This window comes from Ursus arctos, unplaced genomic scaffold, assembly GCF_023065955.2.
Source record: "Ursus arctos isolate Adak ecotype North America unplaced genomic scaffold, UrsArc2.0 scaffold_13, whole genome shotgun sequence".
Lineage (NCBI taxonomy): Eukaryota > Metazoa > Chordata > Mammalia > Carnivora > Ursidae > Ursus > Ursus arctos.
The window spans coordinates 27263490-27282089 of NW_026622797.1; the positions used below are offsets into that span (position 1 = coordinate 27263490).

The 18600-nt window shown below is 41.3% G+C and overlaps 1 protein-coding gene across 10 annotated transcripts in view; it reads left to right on the forward strand.

The window, feature by feature from the left end:
- Positions 1–12870, forward strand: part of MAP7 (microtubule associated protein 7) — a 163537-nt gene extending 150667 nt beyond the window's left edge. For all 10 annotated transcript variants that reach the window (XM_048226102.2, XM_057311021.1, XM_057311018.1 and 7 more), the window contains 2 exons: positions 7491–7714; positions 9463–12870. In XM_048226102.2, coding sequence (XP_048082059.1) covers positions 7491–7714; positions 9463–9473 — 235 coding nt within the window. In that variant the 3' untranslated portion in view covers positions 9474–12870. The remainder of the gene's footprint in view (positions 1–7490; positions 7715–9462) is intronic.
- Positions 12871–18600: the final 5730 nt, after the last annotated feature.

An 18600-nucleotide genomic window follows, 5' to 3' on the forward strand; every position in this document is an offset into this window, starting at 1 on the left:
GTGTCACAGGTTTGTTCGACAGTAAAATAATTTGGATGCCAGTATTTGTTATATTGGTAGTAGGGCTTCTTATTGAAGAAACAAACAGTTGCTAACAACAGTGAAGAAAGAAGTGTGGGTTGAAAAAAGATTTCCTTTCTCTTCTTTGGTGTTTATTTTGACAGCATCATAAGAATACTCTCAAAAATAAAAAATCAGGGTCATTCTAGCCTGTGCCTAAAAATCCAGTCATAGAGAACTTTTAGAAATATTTGTAATACTGTTAAAAAATTTCAGCTATGACTTTTTTTTATTTACTTAATTCTTTCATGAGTTTTCCTGTCTCTAATGCCAGTGTTTGCTGCCATCAGAGAATTAAAGGTCCTCAAGTTAATTTTTTTCTTAATCTAAAAACACATACTGCACGTTTTAAAATACTGACAGCAATGCAAAGATAAGTCCTTCTAAGATGTGCATATGTTATAAGACATCCATTGATATCTTTCTAGGACAGTAAAATCTTTTATTTTTCCCACCGTAATACCAAAGAAAAGAATTTTCCTGAGATAGAGCTTATTAGCTGTCAACCAAGCTTTCAGCCATGTTAAATAAATTTATTGTCATCATTACCTAAGATATATATTAAGTGATATTTTATGCTTTTAGTTAGTTTGATTTTCAAATAAAATATTTATCCCCAACTGCTATAATTTATGATGTTCAATTCACTGACTTCAAAAAAAGGAGACTTTCATGAAAGAATAAAAAGTATCACAGAGAGAACTCCGTTATTATAAGGACCAGGTTTATTAAGCCACTGATAATTTTATCTGATCAATAACATTAGTTTACATTAGCTGACTTTTTTCAGTGGTAAAATCATCAAGTAATTAATCATTACCTGACACATAATTTTACTATGTAAAATAAGATAGTAAAATTCTATTTCTGATCATTTATTTCACCTATTGCTTTTCTCTGTTTAAACTGCCTTCAAACCTCAAATCTCTTTTCATACAGTGGACTGTGAGGTCACTTGGCTTTTATTTGGCACTGACACAATACTTGCATACCCAGTTCAACCTCGTTCATTTGTCATCAGCCCTTGCCACATAAGCTGGTACACTATGCTCTGAAATACTAATGTATAATGAAGCATTAAGTCATGTGGTAAAGCTCAGCTTTATGATAGTCAGCCATGTAGATGATCAGACTATTCTATTGGAGTTTTTTTTTTAATTTTTATCAGATTGAAAACATAAATTTGTAAAAGTTCATATAGACAATTGGATCCCATTTTGAGAAACATAATCCATCTCTGAATGACCCTGGCCTCTAGGGAATGCATAATGTGCTGTTAAATTTGTTCCCCATTGCATGATACACAGTTTATGCTATGTAGCTTAAAAAACCCTCCTCAATTATTTCTAAATTTATCTTCCTTGAATTTATCCACACCAGTCTTGAAACAGTGTGTACCTCCACTTAGCATCATCTCTTTAGTAACAAAAAGAAGTGCTTTTTCTTTTTCTTACAACTGCCTATTTGCAGTTTCAAAGTTAGGACCCGTGGTTGTCAGAAACTAGGTTTTAGGGAATAAATCCTTTCTCACAATTTCCATACCTTTTGTAATTTTATAGATTTTGTTTCTATTCTCTTTTTGCTTTCATCTTACAAAGCGAGTATTCCTTCTGTGCTTAGTCTGTCAGTCAGGGTTCAGTCAGGGAAGAGAAACCAGGCAAATTAATTTGAATAGGAAAGTTTAACATCGAGAATAATTAACCATTACTAGCCACTAACAACAGGTGGCTAGTAAGAAGTAAAGAGAACTCAAGAATACAGGATTAGCAGGTCTAAGGAGCATCCACATCCCTGAGCCATACCCAACCAAAGTGCTCTTCCCCAGGCTTCCATCCACACCTTGTTGGATAGGGTCTGGCTGTGACCCACTGGATGGTGGAGAGGTTCTTTTATGAAAGAAACTTGGTGGAACTTGCCAGATATCTATCCTCTACAATGCTTAGGAAAGCTGTTCGCTGGGAGGTGTCTCAGTAGAGATAGAGGCACTCTATCTACCACAAGTTGGCCCTGGAGAGGTGCTGGGGGCAGCCCCTCCTGTGGCAGGGGCTGGGTGCCGAGGCAACCTCACGCACAGCAGGAGCCAGACACTGGGACTGCCACGAGGGTGTGCTGCAGGAGCCCGCGGAGCAAGCACAACCAGACCAGGAAGCAGAATCTTCCTTGTGCAGTGTCTCTCCAGCAGCCTTAAATGACGAAGCTTAAAGATTGTGCCAGCGGGCAAAGGGAAATTATCTGAAGGGCCTACATCCGGTTTCAGAGCAAGATTGAAGGATGAATTTGTAGTTGAGAGGCCAAAAAAAAGAAACAACCTCCAACCCGGACAGGTTTACCTTACCTTTAAAAAGGCTCCTTCTCTAGCACTTTGTCATTTTAGTCCTATTTTCTAAAGATTCTTCAGCAGGAGCATGGGGTTGAGGAAGAAGAGCTTTAAGAACCAAAAGTCGCAGGCTGGATTCCTAGTTTTATCTCTGAGAAATTCAGCGACTCTGTGATTAACCTACTTAAGTAAGATTTAGTTTTGTCGTCTGGACATGAAGAGGTCTTTACTCCAAGGTACCGGAGGGTCCAATGAAATATGTCTGTGAAGGAGCTCTGAAAACTGTGTTGTACTAGGCAAACGTTAGATGTTATTTATCTTTATCCTTGTACAGTGTCCAGAAGACAAAGCACGCTGGTGTAGCTGCAGTGTAATGTTGTAGGAAAGTGCTTTTATGTTGTATCTGATATCCCGTCTTCTCCTGCCCTGCATTTTTTTACCTTTTCTTTAACCATGAAAACATAAGGAATCCCTGTCACGTGGATCCGGTTTCCGTTGATTGCAGGGTCTCTTACATCCGTAGTCACTGATAGCTCTTCATCTTCTGACGCTGGTTCAGCTTACAGTGGTTCTCTAAACCCACTGCCCTTCACATTGCTTATATTTTAATGATTTTTTCCTGTTATCCTCAAGGACTTTCATTTTCCAGATTAATCATTATCTGGATACTTCCATTTTTCCTCCTACATGTCTTCCAGGTTATTATAACAGTGCTGTTAGCACGGAGCCCTGAGGCTATCTGCCACCCATACTCTCCACCTGGAGAAAGACCTGCCCATACTAACCTTTCATACCCTCCCCTAGCACAGCTTCCTGTTCACATTCCCTTTGCTTCAGTGGGGACTCACATTTTTAACCAGTTTCACTTCTGGAACCCTGTTAAAGATTTTTAAAGTTACAAATAAATGGCATCCGTGGGTGTTCTCTTTTACCCCCAGTTTCAGGTCAACCTTGAAATCACCAAGTCATCGTTTTTCACCTCAGTGTGTTACGGTTAATGAAGCATTCCATAATCCTCAATCAGTTCACATGTTCATTGAATACCCTACTGCTCACCCACAGTAGAGCATAGATCCCTCCAGCCTGCTCACTGGGAGTTAAGTCACTGATTGGAGATCCCCAGGGTCCCTTCTGAAGAACGTGAGATGGGTGATCCCCTGTGGAAATCCACCACAGCGAATGCTGTAAGCACATAGCAGGGTTTGTTTTCGCTAGAAAATACCACTCCAAAGAATGAATACTTTTAGTTCAGAATCGGAGAAGTGGGCTTTTCCTAATGCCTCAGCTACCTAATACATTGGTTTACCTTCTCTTCAAGAAAAATAAATGAGTGCTGTGAACTGGGTGACATTCTCCCCCCACCCACCCCGGGGGATATGTCAGCAAACTGCCTGGCAACACCCCAGGGTGATAGCGTCCTCCTAGTATTTTCTAGCAGCGAGCACTAGCAGCAGTTCCTGGTGCAGAGAAACCCCACAGCAGGAACACCCTGAACCTGACTTCAGCCTTGTCGGGCCTGAGTGACCTTTCTGGCCCCTGTGGTTTCTAGTGTTCTCAGCCTTCAGTGTGCAATGCTTTTAAAGCCTGAAAGCAATTGTCCTTGCCCAACAGGCTCCCCACTGACAGTAGGTAGACTGAAGAGGGTTGAAGTTACCAAAAGTCTCACCAGCTTTTACAGGTGCAAAGGTATATATGAGCCTGGGCAGGATGATTTCTTACTCTGGCAACCATTTTGGGTTCTTGAGAACGAGTATTTGTAGAGTGGGGAGCCCATAGAATGGAGGAAAGTGTTTATCTGTGGATAAAAAACTTGCTTTGAAATGAAACAGGGAGGGGCGCCTGGGTGGCACAGCGGTTAAGCGTCTGCCTTCGGCTCAGGGCGTGATCCCGGCGTTATGGGATCGAGCCCCACATCAGGCTCCTCCACTATGAGCCTGCTTCTTCCTCTCCAACTCCCCCTGCTTGTGTTCCCTCTCTCGCTGGCTGTCTCTATCTCTGTCGAATAAATAAATAAAAACTTTAAAAAAAAAAAAAAAAGAAACGGGAAACAGATGAATGTGTGAGTACAAGTGTGTATGGGGTGTGGAGGAGGGAAGACATTATTTTAAGTTTCTCAGGTCATTCTGATATATTCTTCCACCACAGCAGAGAATCTGTTCGAGAAGCTAAAAACTTCTCATGGGCTACTTTCCTACCCTGCTAATACCCAGAAGACATTTCATGCCTGTTCTTAGCCCCAGGCTAAGATCCCTCACTGTTAAGGGATATGTAGTAATTCTAGTTTTTGATCTAGTGGTTTTCCTTCAAATCTTAGAAGTTTATCATTGTTTTTAGTTTGCCTTAAAGGAGAAATAACATTCCCAAGCCCCTACCATTCAAACAGAAAGAGATGTATCACTTTTAATTTTAAAGTTACTTGCAAAAAAAAATAAAAAAAATTTAAATAACAGTAAAGGTACTTGCTATACCATGATAATAAACATCAAGAAAGAATAAAGTCCTGGCTATAGTAAGCCGTATGGACTGTCGCATTCCCACCATGGCCCCAGCTCCTTTCCCAGGCAGATTTTATTTGATTTTTCATTTTATTTTTTAAGTAATCTCTACACTCAACGTGGGGCTCGAACTCATGATCCTGAGCTCAAGAGTCGCATGCTCTTCCCACTGAGCCAGCCAGGTGTTCCCCTAGGTGGATGTTAGCAAGCCAGGTACACAGTTTTCAAGACACTTGCATCCAGCTTCAGCCGCCTGAGTATAGCCAAAGAAAAGGACTTCAAAAGCTGATGATCTTACTCTGAGAGGACACACAGACGCATATTCCCTAATCCCAGTTCAGTTTCAGTTTTATAGTTTCTGCTGGTCACAGTGTCTTCTGAACCTTTAATAATTGGCCATCCAAAGCATACAGCACAATTATCCCTCTAATTGCTAACAAGTAAGAATGGGTGGAGAGGTCAGGTAGGAGTGGGAGGAGAAAATGAAGTCAACTGTTGACTCAAGTCTGGGTCGGTATAGCCATTAAAACTTGTTAGCACATGCAAGCCTGGAAGGTGATGGCAGTTGAGATGGCCGAGGAACGGTGCTTGGAGATGCATTCCTATTCTTTACCTTCTGCCAAAACTTCTACTGAAAATCACTTGGGGATGAGAACCAAAACCATTTCCCTGGTTGCAGAAGGCCCATCGGGGTTGGGAAGGAACCAGGAGGATGGGGGACACCTGGGTGGCTCAGTCGGTTAAGCGCCTGCCTTCTGCTCCAACCCCTTATCGGGCTCCCTGCTTTCAGCCGGGAGTCTGCTTCTCCCTGTACCCCTCTCCACTGCGCGTGATCTCTCTCTCTCTCTCTCTCTCAAATAAAATCTTTAAAAAAAAAAAAGAGGATGGGTGGGTAGCTGGTTCAAGCACTTAGAACAGTGGGTGTCAGGCGTGCTCACACATGTGCTCCTGCATCGCTACTGTGATGCCAGGCTTCCTTGGTGAAATAGCAAAAAACAACCATCATGCTGAGTCTGTATGCTGTTTTTATGTTATTTTTCACGGACTTTTACAAATAATACTTTCAAGGTACTCTGCAATACCTTGTGAGATGCTTAGGACAGATTTTTTTTTTCTAGAAGAAAAGTTTAAAGATTTTATTTATTTGTTAGAGAGAGAGAGAGAGAGAGCAGAAGCAGGCAGAGTGTCAGGCAGAGGGAGAGGAGAAGCAGGCTCCCCGCTGAGCAGAGAGAGCCTGACAGTGGGGCTCAATCCCAGGACCCTGGGATCATGACCTGAGCTGAAGGCAGACGCTTAACTGACTGAGCCACCCAGGCACCCAAGAAGTTTTAATTAACAAAAATATACCAAAATATCTAAATCAGAAATGCTTTGGAATGTGTTCCAAAAATCATTATTTCTTGCGAATTAGGTAAACTATTTTCTCAACAGCGTAAAAAAGCAGATTCCTCAAAATAAAAAGCAATGGAAAAATTGGATGTACATTAGCTTTATGTTACCATTTGGGAAGAAGACTGAAAAAGATTATTTGCTAAAGTTCAAGCAGTTGGCATTCTACTACAGACCTGATTTTTCTAATCTCTAGCCTCTTTCATAGACCTTCCTATAAACATTCAATTGATGATCAGTATGTATTAGGAGTTAAGACCTTCACAGTTTTTGCTTCATATGGTTAGTCTTTTCCGTTTGAAAATTTTAACTCTGGAATTCTGTCAAATAGGGTTTTTTTTGATACATGAGCTGAGCACTGAGCAAAATATGAAGTTTGCAAATACATGTTTACTGCTGCACACAGATAAAGTGAACAATCTAGCATTCATTCGTACAGGCATTGTTTCTACTGCATTGTAAAGCATAATAATGAACATATGTAAGGCTTTCAATTTGCTTATGGAGCTTCTAAAGAGAGGGAAAAACCTAACAGAAACTGTAGGTAGAAGATGAAGGATCTGTGGCCAATAAAATGTACCTCAAAAATAAATCCAAGATATTGAGCATGAATTAATGAGAAGCAAGGTGAGGTCAGAGGCAGATTTAAGGGGGAAAGATAAAGTTGGTCTTAAACAATATACCTATAAAATTATGCACATGTTTTAGGAAGCCAGAGGCACCCAGGAAGGGCTAGCATTTTGAATAGGCAGGTACTGTACAAAATGGCATAACAAACAGAACACAGGACCAGAGATCAGGAGATCATGCATTCAGTTTGGACTGTGTCTCAGTCGTTCTGTGACTCTACAGATTATCCTCCACACCCCGAATTTCAATCCCCTCATCTTTGTTGAAGTAAAGGGACCTAATAAGGGCTACTGTTTATCAAACAAAGGCGTGTGAAAATGCTTGCAGTAGAAATTGTTAAATGTGTGTTGAAAATAATGATCTATTCTAACTGATTAATTGTTCCATTTGATAAATTTTTTATAACAAAAACATATTTTAAAAAATAAGTGTAAAATTGCAAATATGTCAAAATTCACCATTTTTGTGAATGATGCAATCAGTGTTAACATTTGATTCTAAAATGATTTATTACAAAATAGTTTTTGGTGGTTTTAAAAAAATTTTTTTTTCAGTTTTAGCGCTAACTCCTTTCAATTTTGATTTTTCAAATTCCTTAGTACTCCCGATTTGGAAAAACAACCAAGTGAAAATGGAGTATCTGTTCAGAATGAAAATTTTGAGGAAATTATAAACTTACCCATTGGATCTAAACCATCCAGATTAGATGTCGCCAACAGTGAGAGCCCAGAAATTCCTTTGAATCCCATTCTGGCCTTTGATGATGAAGGGACACTTGGGCCCCTGCCTCCGGTAGATGGTGTTCAAACACAACAGACAGCAGGTAAGCTTGCCTCAAGCTCCCTACGTAACCATCACAAATATGTGACACTGCATGAGGGAATGAACCTTGTGCAGTGTGGCTGGGGCAGCTTTGTTCTTCTAGGGACCACACGGAAAAGATTGTATAAGGATCTTAGAAACTGAATTTTGAGTTGAATTGGGCAAATTCTAGGGCCCCTCCTGTTCCCCCAACTAGGTGTACGAATCCAGTCTGCATCACCCACTGGGTGTCCATCACCTTCTTCTCACAGAGCAGTCCTTACTGCCCAGAAACACTCACTGTCAGAACATGCTTCACAAAAGACAAGCACTTAATGCCTCACCATAACGTGGGGACCCTCAGGCCTAGTTCTGCCCCCTGGTGTTTGTTCCATCTTTCCCAGCTCTTCAGATATATGAAGACTGCCATCATGTTCTCCCATTTTTCTCTTGTTCAGGTTTAGCAGCTTAGATGATACACTATTATCCTTCTTAAATGTAATAAGATAGTTAGAATTTAGGTAATGGGACCAGTATTCAGAACTAGGAGCATATGAGCCCAGTGGTGGTCTGTCCTTTGTTGAGTGACTGTTGGCTGTTGTTGAAACAACCAGTGACTCTCTCATACTGTCTCTGGGACTCACCCTTGACATGCAGTCTTTGTGCAAAAAGAACCATAGCTTTGTGTGGCCCAGAGAAATAAGGAGCAGCACCAAATTTGCCAACTCAAGGGTCACAGCAGCTCAACAACACAATCTCATCAGTCTCAGAAATAGGTGGAATAATCCCAGCTCCGGCTCTTCTCAAACATCTGCATTCTGTCAAGTTTCTCTTCCCAGCAGATCACTTTCATGTATCGACCAGCATCTCTTTATACTATTATGAGCAGAGCTGGCTAAATTCAGCATGTTTAAATGGAGTTCATGCAGAATTATTTGTGGTCAAGTTGTTTTGTCTTTCAGATTTCCATCTGTGGACTTGTAACTCCTATTTTCCACTTTAACTGGCTGGAAAAGCCAGTGTTGAAGCACCTGTCCAAATGAAGCTAGCCTTTTTTCCGTCTCTAACATACTGACCTTGAGAGTCTAACTCCACTTTACAGTGTACTTCTCTAGATTATAAAAGGAAGCTAAACAGCCCGTCCCAGGTCTGACATTCTAATTCTTAAGACTCTGGAAATAATCTGATTACTTGTATGTCAGTGGAAACACTCCTGTTGCAGTTCCCTACCTCGTCATGTCGCAGATTCACAGGGGCAAGGGACACCCAGATGACCTTCTGCATCACATACCAGACCTTAACTCACCTTTGAATTTATCTGTCAGTCCAGTCTCACTGTTCCTATCCTTCTGTAACTTCTGTAGGAACAGAGTCAATTGTCTGTGATCTTAAGTGGTGTAAGAGTTCTTTTGGGGTCATGACTGTTTTTCAGCAAACATTTATTTAGCCATATGTTTGGAGCCTGAAGCATCAGGTGCTGAGGATACAAGACCAATGAACGTAAGTCTCTAACATCAAAGGAGAGTACAACTGATGTATGTCGTTTAGAAAAGTAAATGATACAGCCTAAGTTGCAGTAAAGAAAAGGACATGTCTTTTCCTGCTGGAGGTAGAATTCTTTATAAGATTTTGATGAAATCACCTATTATATGAGACAATGTATAGAAAAGCATGGTAAAGTTTTAGAAATGTTAAGATATTACCATAGTATTCTTGAAATAAAATTTTAGATAAATATTAACCTGTGCTTTTTTCTGTCTCCTGATATAGAAGTTATATGAGCATTTCTTCTGAAGAACCAAAGCAGAAATTTAAAAAGAATTTCTACAATTAATGGAATTCCTTCCATGCTATAAAAGGAGCATCCCCCTCCTCCAGTTTTCTAAAGATTTCTTGACCATCATTTTGAAAAGACTTTATTAAAACCAGCTAAAGACAACAGACTGGATAGATTTCTAATAGTTTTTGCCAATAGAGAAAAAAAAATGTTCCTTATTCTTCAGTACTTTAAAACGGCTTTTTCCAGTATGCTCCTTCTTAGCAAATCAATATTTTTCTGCATTCTCTAAAAGATGAGAGCATTTGGCTATTAAAAAAAAAATGGGCTGACTAGGCATGATTTTTCACATAAATATTTTGGTCTTTAAAAGCTAACATAAAATTGGCACAAAAAATTTACCTTTTACAATATAATACTTGAAAAATAAGTACCTCTTTGCTCTACAAGTAGAGTGAATAGGAGAGTTGTTTAAATTAAGGCTGTTTAAATATTACTGCAAAGAGTTCTATTTGTAGAAGCAAACTATAGGCAGATTACCAGGTTCTTGTAAATGCAATTTGTACATGGACATTCTGCAAACCCAGCTGTCACATTCTTGCGTCTCTTTCTGCAAAAGCATACTAAACAGTTTTAAAATGTGAAAAAGAAACATTATTTTTTCAGAGCAAGAAAATAGACTCCTCTTAAATAATGTATTTATAAAGTTTTTCCAGATAAACTAATCAAATAAATTAGAACAACATGACAACATTGCAAACTTTGATTTATTAGATGCATTCCTTATGTTCCATGAGAGAATGTTCGTGATGATTCAGGGCTATTTCTGATGTCTGTACATTGCTGCTGTCCCCAGTGATGGTGGGACTTACCATTGCCTTACCTGATCACAAATTATGTGGGGGGGAGGGGAGTAAAGATTTACTATTTCTTTAAATAAAAAAAGAATTTGGTTTTGCTCGTTTAAGAGCAAAGAAAACCTGATGGAATGTTGACTGTTTGGCACACGGAGCACTGTGCAAGATTCCTTCACAAACCTCCTCCTCCTGCGTGGCACCCATCAGCTCTGACTTTTCACTCTTCACTTTTGCTGCTGAGCTTAGCTGTGCAAACTCGCACTTTCATTTGCTAATATAATTCAATTTTATATGACCATTTTATAAACTAATAACTAAATATTGAAGGAGAGGGGACTCTGGAGGACCACTTTTTTTTTTTTTTTTTTTGGTGTAGAGTGTTTGGAAAGGTAAACCTCTAGCAGTATAATATGTTGGCTTTATTAAAGAGGGATTGGTTAATCTATATTGAATGAGAAACTATTCATTTATTACAAGCCAAGCTATCGTAACAGCTGTAATTTGTGAAAACATTAATTTGGGGATTTTCCCTGTTCTCAGTTGTCCATGTACACGTAGTCATATTAAAAAAGAAAAAATCTGTTCAATAAAGTTGTTTTATTTGTTTAAGTCAACCTAGCACGAAACACCAAATAAAATGTATTTGATAGTTTTACTTTTAGGTTTCTCATATGTTACGACTTTACTCGGATTGAGTCTTGAGTTTTCAAATTGCCGTTCATTCAATCTCAGTGACATTTCCTCAGCTTCCTCTGAATGGGAATATAGGTTTATTTAAAATTTAGAGCAATAGTTCTATTTTGGCCAGGTTTTCCTGGTTTCTAAATTTATATTTTTAAATTTGAGCAATCATTAACAAACTGAAAGCCTTCTAAGTAATCAAGTTTTAATTAAAAGTAATATAAAATTAACTATATTTTTTTAAGATTTTATTTATTTGAGAGAGCAAGAGAGAACACAATCAGGGAGAGGGGCAGAGGAAGTGGGAGAAGCAGACTCCCTGCTGCACAGGGAGCGGGACGCAGGGCTTGATCCCAGGACCCTGGGATTGTGACCTGAGCCAAAGGCAGACGCTTAACCGACTGAGCCACCCAGGCACCCATGAAATGAACTATATTTCAAAAACAGCATTACCAGAGGATGACCTGGACCTTTATAATGGCTTGATTGCTTTCTCCAGCCCTTAAACGTCAGTATTCACCCCCGATCATTAGTAGATGCCCTCCATCAAGGGCAGTGTTCAGGGATCAGCTATGACCCTCAGCATGGAATTGAGGGTGGATGGGTGTTTAGGGTTTTTTTCAGACCATTGTAGACTGTCTAGGCCAATGTAGTCACCAATCACAAGTTCCTTTGGTAGAGAGTGGCCTGCTTTTACTGGAAGGGGTAAGGCCCTATGTCTCCTCTTGCCTAACCTCATTGCCTGGTGGCATATTACCCTAAAAGCAAATCTAAAACAGAGTTCTCTCCCATGAACAATGTTTATTAACAAGCAGGGCCTTTGGAAGGCTTGGGTAAGTTCTCTGCTCATAATCCCATGAACACCTCAGCCAAAAGATTCACAGTAAAGCGGAAGCAGTGATACTCTGAAGGCAGAATTAACTAACCTGATTGAAACAGGCAATGCAATCTTAAGTGTGTGGGGGAAGATGACGCAGGAGAAAACAGCTCTAGATCTGAAGTACTAATCAAGTCTTGAACTTGCAGAGTCTGCCATATTCTTATACCTCGTTTCATGTATTTTGCCTCTAAATGTCTTTCTAGGCAACCACTTACCTTTCAAGTTCCATCCACTAATGAAAAACTACTAACCTCCCTTATGCTGATTAACACTGGCATAGATTTAGATGACAATATTTAAAGCACCCAGCCACCAACTGGAGTCCTTCAAATGCTATCTGACCTAGCCCCAGGGTAAAACTAAACATGGACATGGACATCACAAAGTTGATACTAAAGCATTTTGGAGTAAATTATTGCATATTAAAATATAACAGACACCAATAAATTCTCCCATCTTTTACATTTTTTAAAGATTTTATTAGATCACAAGTTGGGGGGAGGGGCAGAAGGACAAGCCAAACTCCCCGCTAAGCACAGAGCTAGACATGGGGCTCGATCCCAGGACCCTGAGATCACGATCTGAGCCAAAGTCCTCCACTTCACCATCTGAGCCACCCAGGTGCCTCTTGATTTTCTTGACAGATGGAACTTATTTGACTACTGGCCTACATCCGACTGTGCATAGAACATGAAAAGGCATGATGAAACGGCTATTGGATCAAGTTACAAAACAATTAAAAAACTTTTAAAGATGTCCTTCGAAGAAATTTCATGGCCCCACCAAACTCCTGCTTTCACTTGGCAGACACCTAAGCCCGCTCAGAAGTACTCGAGATTGTCATTTTGTCACATCCTTTGACACCTCATTAGTTTGGGGGAGAAGCTCCAAAGACCTTGCAAGAAGAGAGGGGAAAGAACCAGCATGTGAACAGAAAGTGCAATTGTATGTTGTTACAAATAAAACATCTCGTTAGTAACTGTTTCCTTGGTGACTATCACTTGGAGTTTTATGTTGCTTGAGTAAAATTTTAGAGGTCAAAAGTACTTTTAGTAATTAGTGCCAAGATTGGTAACATTCAAAAGAGAAAAACATTTTGATTCCTGTTTAAAAATATACATGAAAGAAGTAGTACTGATGACTACCTTTGAATTACTGGCTAACACCTTAGGGAAGACTGAAAGGAGAAGGTTAGGAGATGGGACCTCATGTTGGAAGCAATAGAGGAATGGGGAAGAGCCAGTGCCTGGTGTTAGAATAGGTCTGAACACCAGGTCTGCACTGATGGGCTGCATGAGGCTTGGTAAGTTCCCTGTGTGCTCCGGGTCTGGATTGCTTCATCCGTATGTGGGAGAATAGTGCCCATCTCATTGGGTTGTCTTCGTAGTTATCAAGGTTGGATTGAGAGTAAATGTAAGTTTCTGACACATAGTAATTGTCCAGTAGATGTTAAGAGTTTTTCAGGCTTTAGTCTGAAATCCTCGTAGGCAGGACCCTGCCCCAGAAGGTGGGAAACTTCACTTTTTCTTACAGTGGACTTGAATGCCACTGTGTTTTTTTAATAACTTGCCTGTTCTAAGTATTATACCACGCAAGCTAAATAGATGAGGATTTGTCTGTCTAGAACGGTATAACAAGTTTAGAGTTTCTGATCTTTTCTGAGCTATTGCCAATTACTATTTAATTTCATAATTTTCCTTCCTCCCTCTGCCCTTCCCACAATGTTTTCTTTCTAACACGAATTATATTGTTGCTTCATATTCTTGTATATACGGAGGCACTTCTTGACATCCTCTGACACAGTGACAGTGGTCTTGTTGGCTGCAGAGCGGGGGATGATTTAATGTTCCTCCGGAAGCTTCTGTCAACGCTGGACAACCCTCAGGAGCTGCTTGCGGAGACTGGAGCAGCAGGAAGTTCGTAGAGCCGTGCGGGGAGCTTGAGAGCCAAGCAACTCATGTTCAGACCTTATCTAACGACTCCTTCCTCCCCAAGTGGGGCTGCCTGGCCAAAACATGTCAGAGAAGAGGTGGCTTGGGAAGGTAAGAATTTGGAGGTCAGAAAGGGCATCCCTTGGTGTGTTCTGTGGCTCATGCTGGAGTCATCCTTCCTCCTCAGGGTGGTTCACAGGAATTTGCCTCTTCACGCTGAGCTGCACCTGCCCTGTGCTGTGACTGATGTTGCCGACTGATAGGCTCCCCAGCTGGAATGTCAGTGTCCCAGGCTTTTGGATGTTTGGGTTTAATTGGGGGAGGGTTGGAAAAGGTAGGTAAGTGGGGAACTGACATCAGTGACTGCCATCATCAATTTTGCCAGGGTAAGAACAGTAAAAAGAAAACCACTGTCAAGCCCTTCTCAGTGGCCCACGCTGTGAGGCCACACATCTGAGGAAACTCTCTGGGAAAAGGTAGATACCTTTTCCTGACTGGATTAAGCTGTTACATGGCAGCCGGCTTGATAACACTCCATTCTTTGGTTGTCTTTCCTTCCTTGTCTCCTTCCTCCATTCCCTTCGAGGGGTTCCCTTTACCACCAGATAAACTACATCTTCTCCCTCCGTGCTATAGAGTCTGCTTCTAGGGAAACCAAAACTAAGATTATGTTAAGGTCTATTAGTATGATTTTTAAAAACACCATTTTATCTCCTAGAAAGTAAAAACACAGCTCTTGTTCACAAACAAATGGATAAACACAACTTGGAAAACCCACTCGTGTTCTCATTCTCATTTTGTCACACCAGTCAGTGAAAAATATTCTTGGCATAATTCAGTTCTAACCATATATAAATTAACAATTAATGTGCTTTAATTTCTGGGTGGGACCAGGCCTCTGATCATCCATGATCGCCCAAACATTTCTATTATCCTGACTGTTTCTGTTCAGGCTGGTGGTTCCCAGCTGTTGAATTCTGTTTCCTCACCTTCGCACTTAGGTCCCAGATTCTTTTTAGTGTTGGCTCGACATGTTCTGAACACCCTGGTCTTCTTCACAGTCCTCTAAGCCTCTCCCACGCCCCGCAGCACGGTCTGTGCTGTGACTGCCAAGTTCTGGGGGAGCTGGAGCACTGAATTTGTGCATGATCTGCAAGAATCCTTTTAAAAAATCTAATAGACAACCTCTCTAAAACATGCAAAACTCCATATTATCAAGTACTTTTAAAACTTGCTGCTACTACTTACACAAATTGCTAGTCAGGGAGGGATTTTCTTTCAGAGACTTTTATAGGAACCAAGTGGAAGTGGTTAGGACATACAAACAGGTAATGAAATAAGCATGTGCTTTGTACAGAAATGGGAAAGCTATTAAAATGTTACATAAATATGCACGTAAGAGTCATCAAATGTGTTCAGATGGTCTCTGCATTTTGCAATTTTTATATCAAAATGCTTATTTTACGCTCAAAGAAATTTTAGTTACAAAAGAACATAGCAGATCGTTTCAAAACAGTATTTTTTTAGCCGACAAATTTTTTAGAACTTTAATTTGGGGCACTATTATAAACACAATGACCCCCCAGTTGTCTGCCTTATACATAAAGTATCCCATACGGAGTCTCCTATTGGATACTAAGGTAATGTATTAGGAGTGGAGCTAGAGGAAGTACTGGGCCAAAAACATTTTCTGATGGAAAAATAATCTGTTGCTCTTGTTGTCAACAGGAAAGAATGAAATGCAAACCTAGCATGGTTTAAAAAATAGAAATGTACTAGAGATGAAAAGGGTATTCTACCCTAAAGTCCTCACCATTGCTATGTTGACTTCCAGGTTTCCTGCAAATCATGAGTGATGCCACCCTCTTAACCCTCTGAATCAGTCCAGAAAAATTCATATTTCCTTCAGGTCTCTTCTAGGCTAGGAGCGTACCCAGATACGTTTGCACTTCACTCAGCCTAGAAAGCCTGCTTCTCGTAGCCAAGCCACCTGTTCTTGACTCAGCCCCAATTACAGAAGGAAGCCAGCTGTCCAAATTAAGGGGCTGTTCCGAATGCTCCCGCTGTCGGGCTACGTGGCTGCTGCCTGCGGGTCTCTGCTCTGGCTGTGTCCGCTCTGTGGTGACGCCATCCGCCAGGCTACAAGTTGCCCATAATGGCTTCTTTGGCACTTGGTGCAGGCTCTCAACAATAATGGACTCAAAATCCCAGACCTCGCAGAAACTACAAAAGTCACCCTGAGACAAAGAGGTCACTCTGTCCAAAGTGGCCTGCAAGAACTTATGTCAAAGATAAAGCCAGACACTAGAGTAGTAAGGACAGATTTTCATCAGGAATATACTGCTGTAATGGGGGGGAAACCCAGGTAGAGTGCACCCAACTTCATGCAGAGGTGACTGGGCATTTTAAAAGGAGAATAAGGTGGCTTGTGAGGGTGATCTGGCTGTGACATCTGTCACCCCATCGATCGCCAGGGTTGATTTGGCTGAGCTGGCTGGCTAGGTGGGTGTCCTGTTCTTCCCTCACCGCTCCATGTGTGTCCCTCCCGAAGCTGTGTACTTGGTCTAAGAGGATGACCTTCCCAATAAAGGAGGACCGTTCTCTGGTCAAGGGTATATGAGTCACTGCAGTCCCCTGACAGAACCTGCAAACAAGCTCTCAAGGTCCATTTGTAGGACAACGTAGGGTAGTCAAGCTTCCACGACTCCAGACACATCCAAACAAAATTCTGCATGTGACACTCTGCCTTCCTTTAAAGAAAAAAGAGAAGAGAGAGGAGGGGAGGGGAGGGGAGGGGAGGGGAGGGGAGGGGAGGGGAGGGGAGAGGAGAGGAGAGGAGAGGAGAGGAGAGGAGAGGAGAGGAGAGGAGAGGAGAGAAGAGAAGAGAAGAGAAGAGAAGAGAAGAGAAGAGAAGAGAAAAAAAAGGAGAACGAGGGAATAGGGAGGGGGCTAAGCAGGCGTTCAGAGTTAGGGAAGTGAAAAATTAACAAAAAACTGGATGGGGGATGTTGGTCCACATGAAACCCATCTGGGTTTATTAACCAGCTTTTACTGAAGTTGGATGCCTACCCTGCCACAGAGGCTGGGAGATGGGCCCTACTTTCAGGTATTGGCTAGAATTTCTCACCTTTGCCTTTGCTCATGCTGTTCCCTCTGCTTGGAATGACCTGAAAGAATGCCCTTCAGATAACTTGGAATCAGATCTTAACTTCAGTGTCCTTATTTGTAAAATGCTGATAATACCCTGTACCTCCTATAGATGTTTGGAGGATTACACGTGATCTCGAATGTACAGATCTTAGCACTATGCTCAACCCAGAGTAAGCACTGGGTATTTATTAGCTAAAAACAGGCTCATCCTTCAATATTCCACTTGTGTCCTTCCTTCAAGAAGCCTACTTTCTGGATGAATACCTACCATTTGCATTGACATGGAGGGAACTGGAGGGGATTATGCTACGTGAAGTAAGTCAATCAGAGAAAGACAATTGTCATATGGTTTCAATCATATATGGGACATAAGGAGTAGCACAGAGGACCATAGGGGAAGGGAGGGAAAACTGGGAAGAAATCAGAGAAGGAGACAAACCATGAGAGACTCTTGACTCTGGGAAACAAACTGAGGGCTGCATGAGGGGAGGTGGGTGGGGGGATGGGGTAACTGGGTGATGGGCATTAAGGAGGGCACGTGATGTGATGAGCATGGGTGTTATACGCAACTCATGAATCAGTGAGCACTACATCAAAAACTGGTGTACTATATGTTAGCTAATTGAATTTAAATAAAAATGCCCATTTTGCAACCTTAAAAAAAAAAAAAAGCCTACTTTCTTTCCAGAGTCTCATTCCAAGTTCAGCGCCCTTCCTTCTTTCTCATGCTGGCTCCCTGAATCTGTCTCCATTGGTGTGCTTGCTGCAATTTATTCCATTGATGTTCACGATTCGCTCCCCTACTAGACCGAACGCTTGAAGGGAGAGACTATGTTTTATTCATCTTTGTACAGTATTCCCAAATGTCCAGCATGGACCCAGTACACATTACGGACTCAGTGATAACTGTTTCTAATGACTCGAAATGGATGGATGGATGAATGAAATCCTCATCCTAACTTTTTGGCAGCTTTTGAATTATTGATTAGCCCTTTATTCTTTTTTTAAAAAATTGTTTTAATTCTAGTATAACAAGCATACAGTGTTACCTTAGTTTTCAGGGGTACAATATAGTGATTCTGATTAGCCCTTTATTCGTTTTTTTAAGATTTCATTTTTTTATTTGACAGAGAGAGAGCAAGCAGGGGGAGCAGCAGGTAGAAGGAGAGGCAGGTTCCCCGCTGAGCAGGGAGTTGACGTGCTGTGGGGCTCGATCCCAGGGTGCTGGGATCATGAACTGAGCGAAAGGCAGATGCTTCACCGAATGAGCCACCCAGGCGCCCCTCGCCCTTTCTTCTTGTATATCCTTTCTCCATTGGATTTTGTACTTTTCAGTTTCAGAAAAGAGAAAATACCACAGTATTTTCAGCTGAGGGGGATTTAAATACTTTCTAAATTGTTGGAAAGACTGGAAGAGCGTGCTCCAGCCTCGGCCTTCAGAAATGACTCCCAGTCACAGCAGATATGACCCACGGGGAGAGATGCTCGCTCCCCTGCATCAGGAAGATGGGCAATCAGGAAGCTGTCCCTGGAACCACTGACTTCAGGGACCTATTTTTTGCCTTAGCTGTGATCCAGAGATCAGGAGCCACCACAACGGAACTTCGTGCTGGAGCGCCACAAGCAGAACAT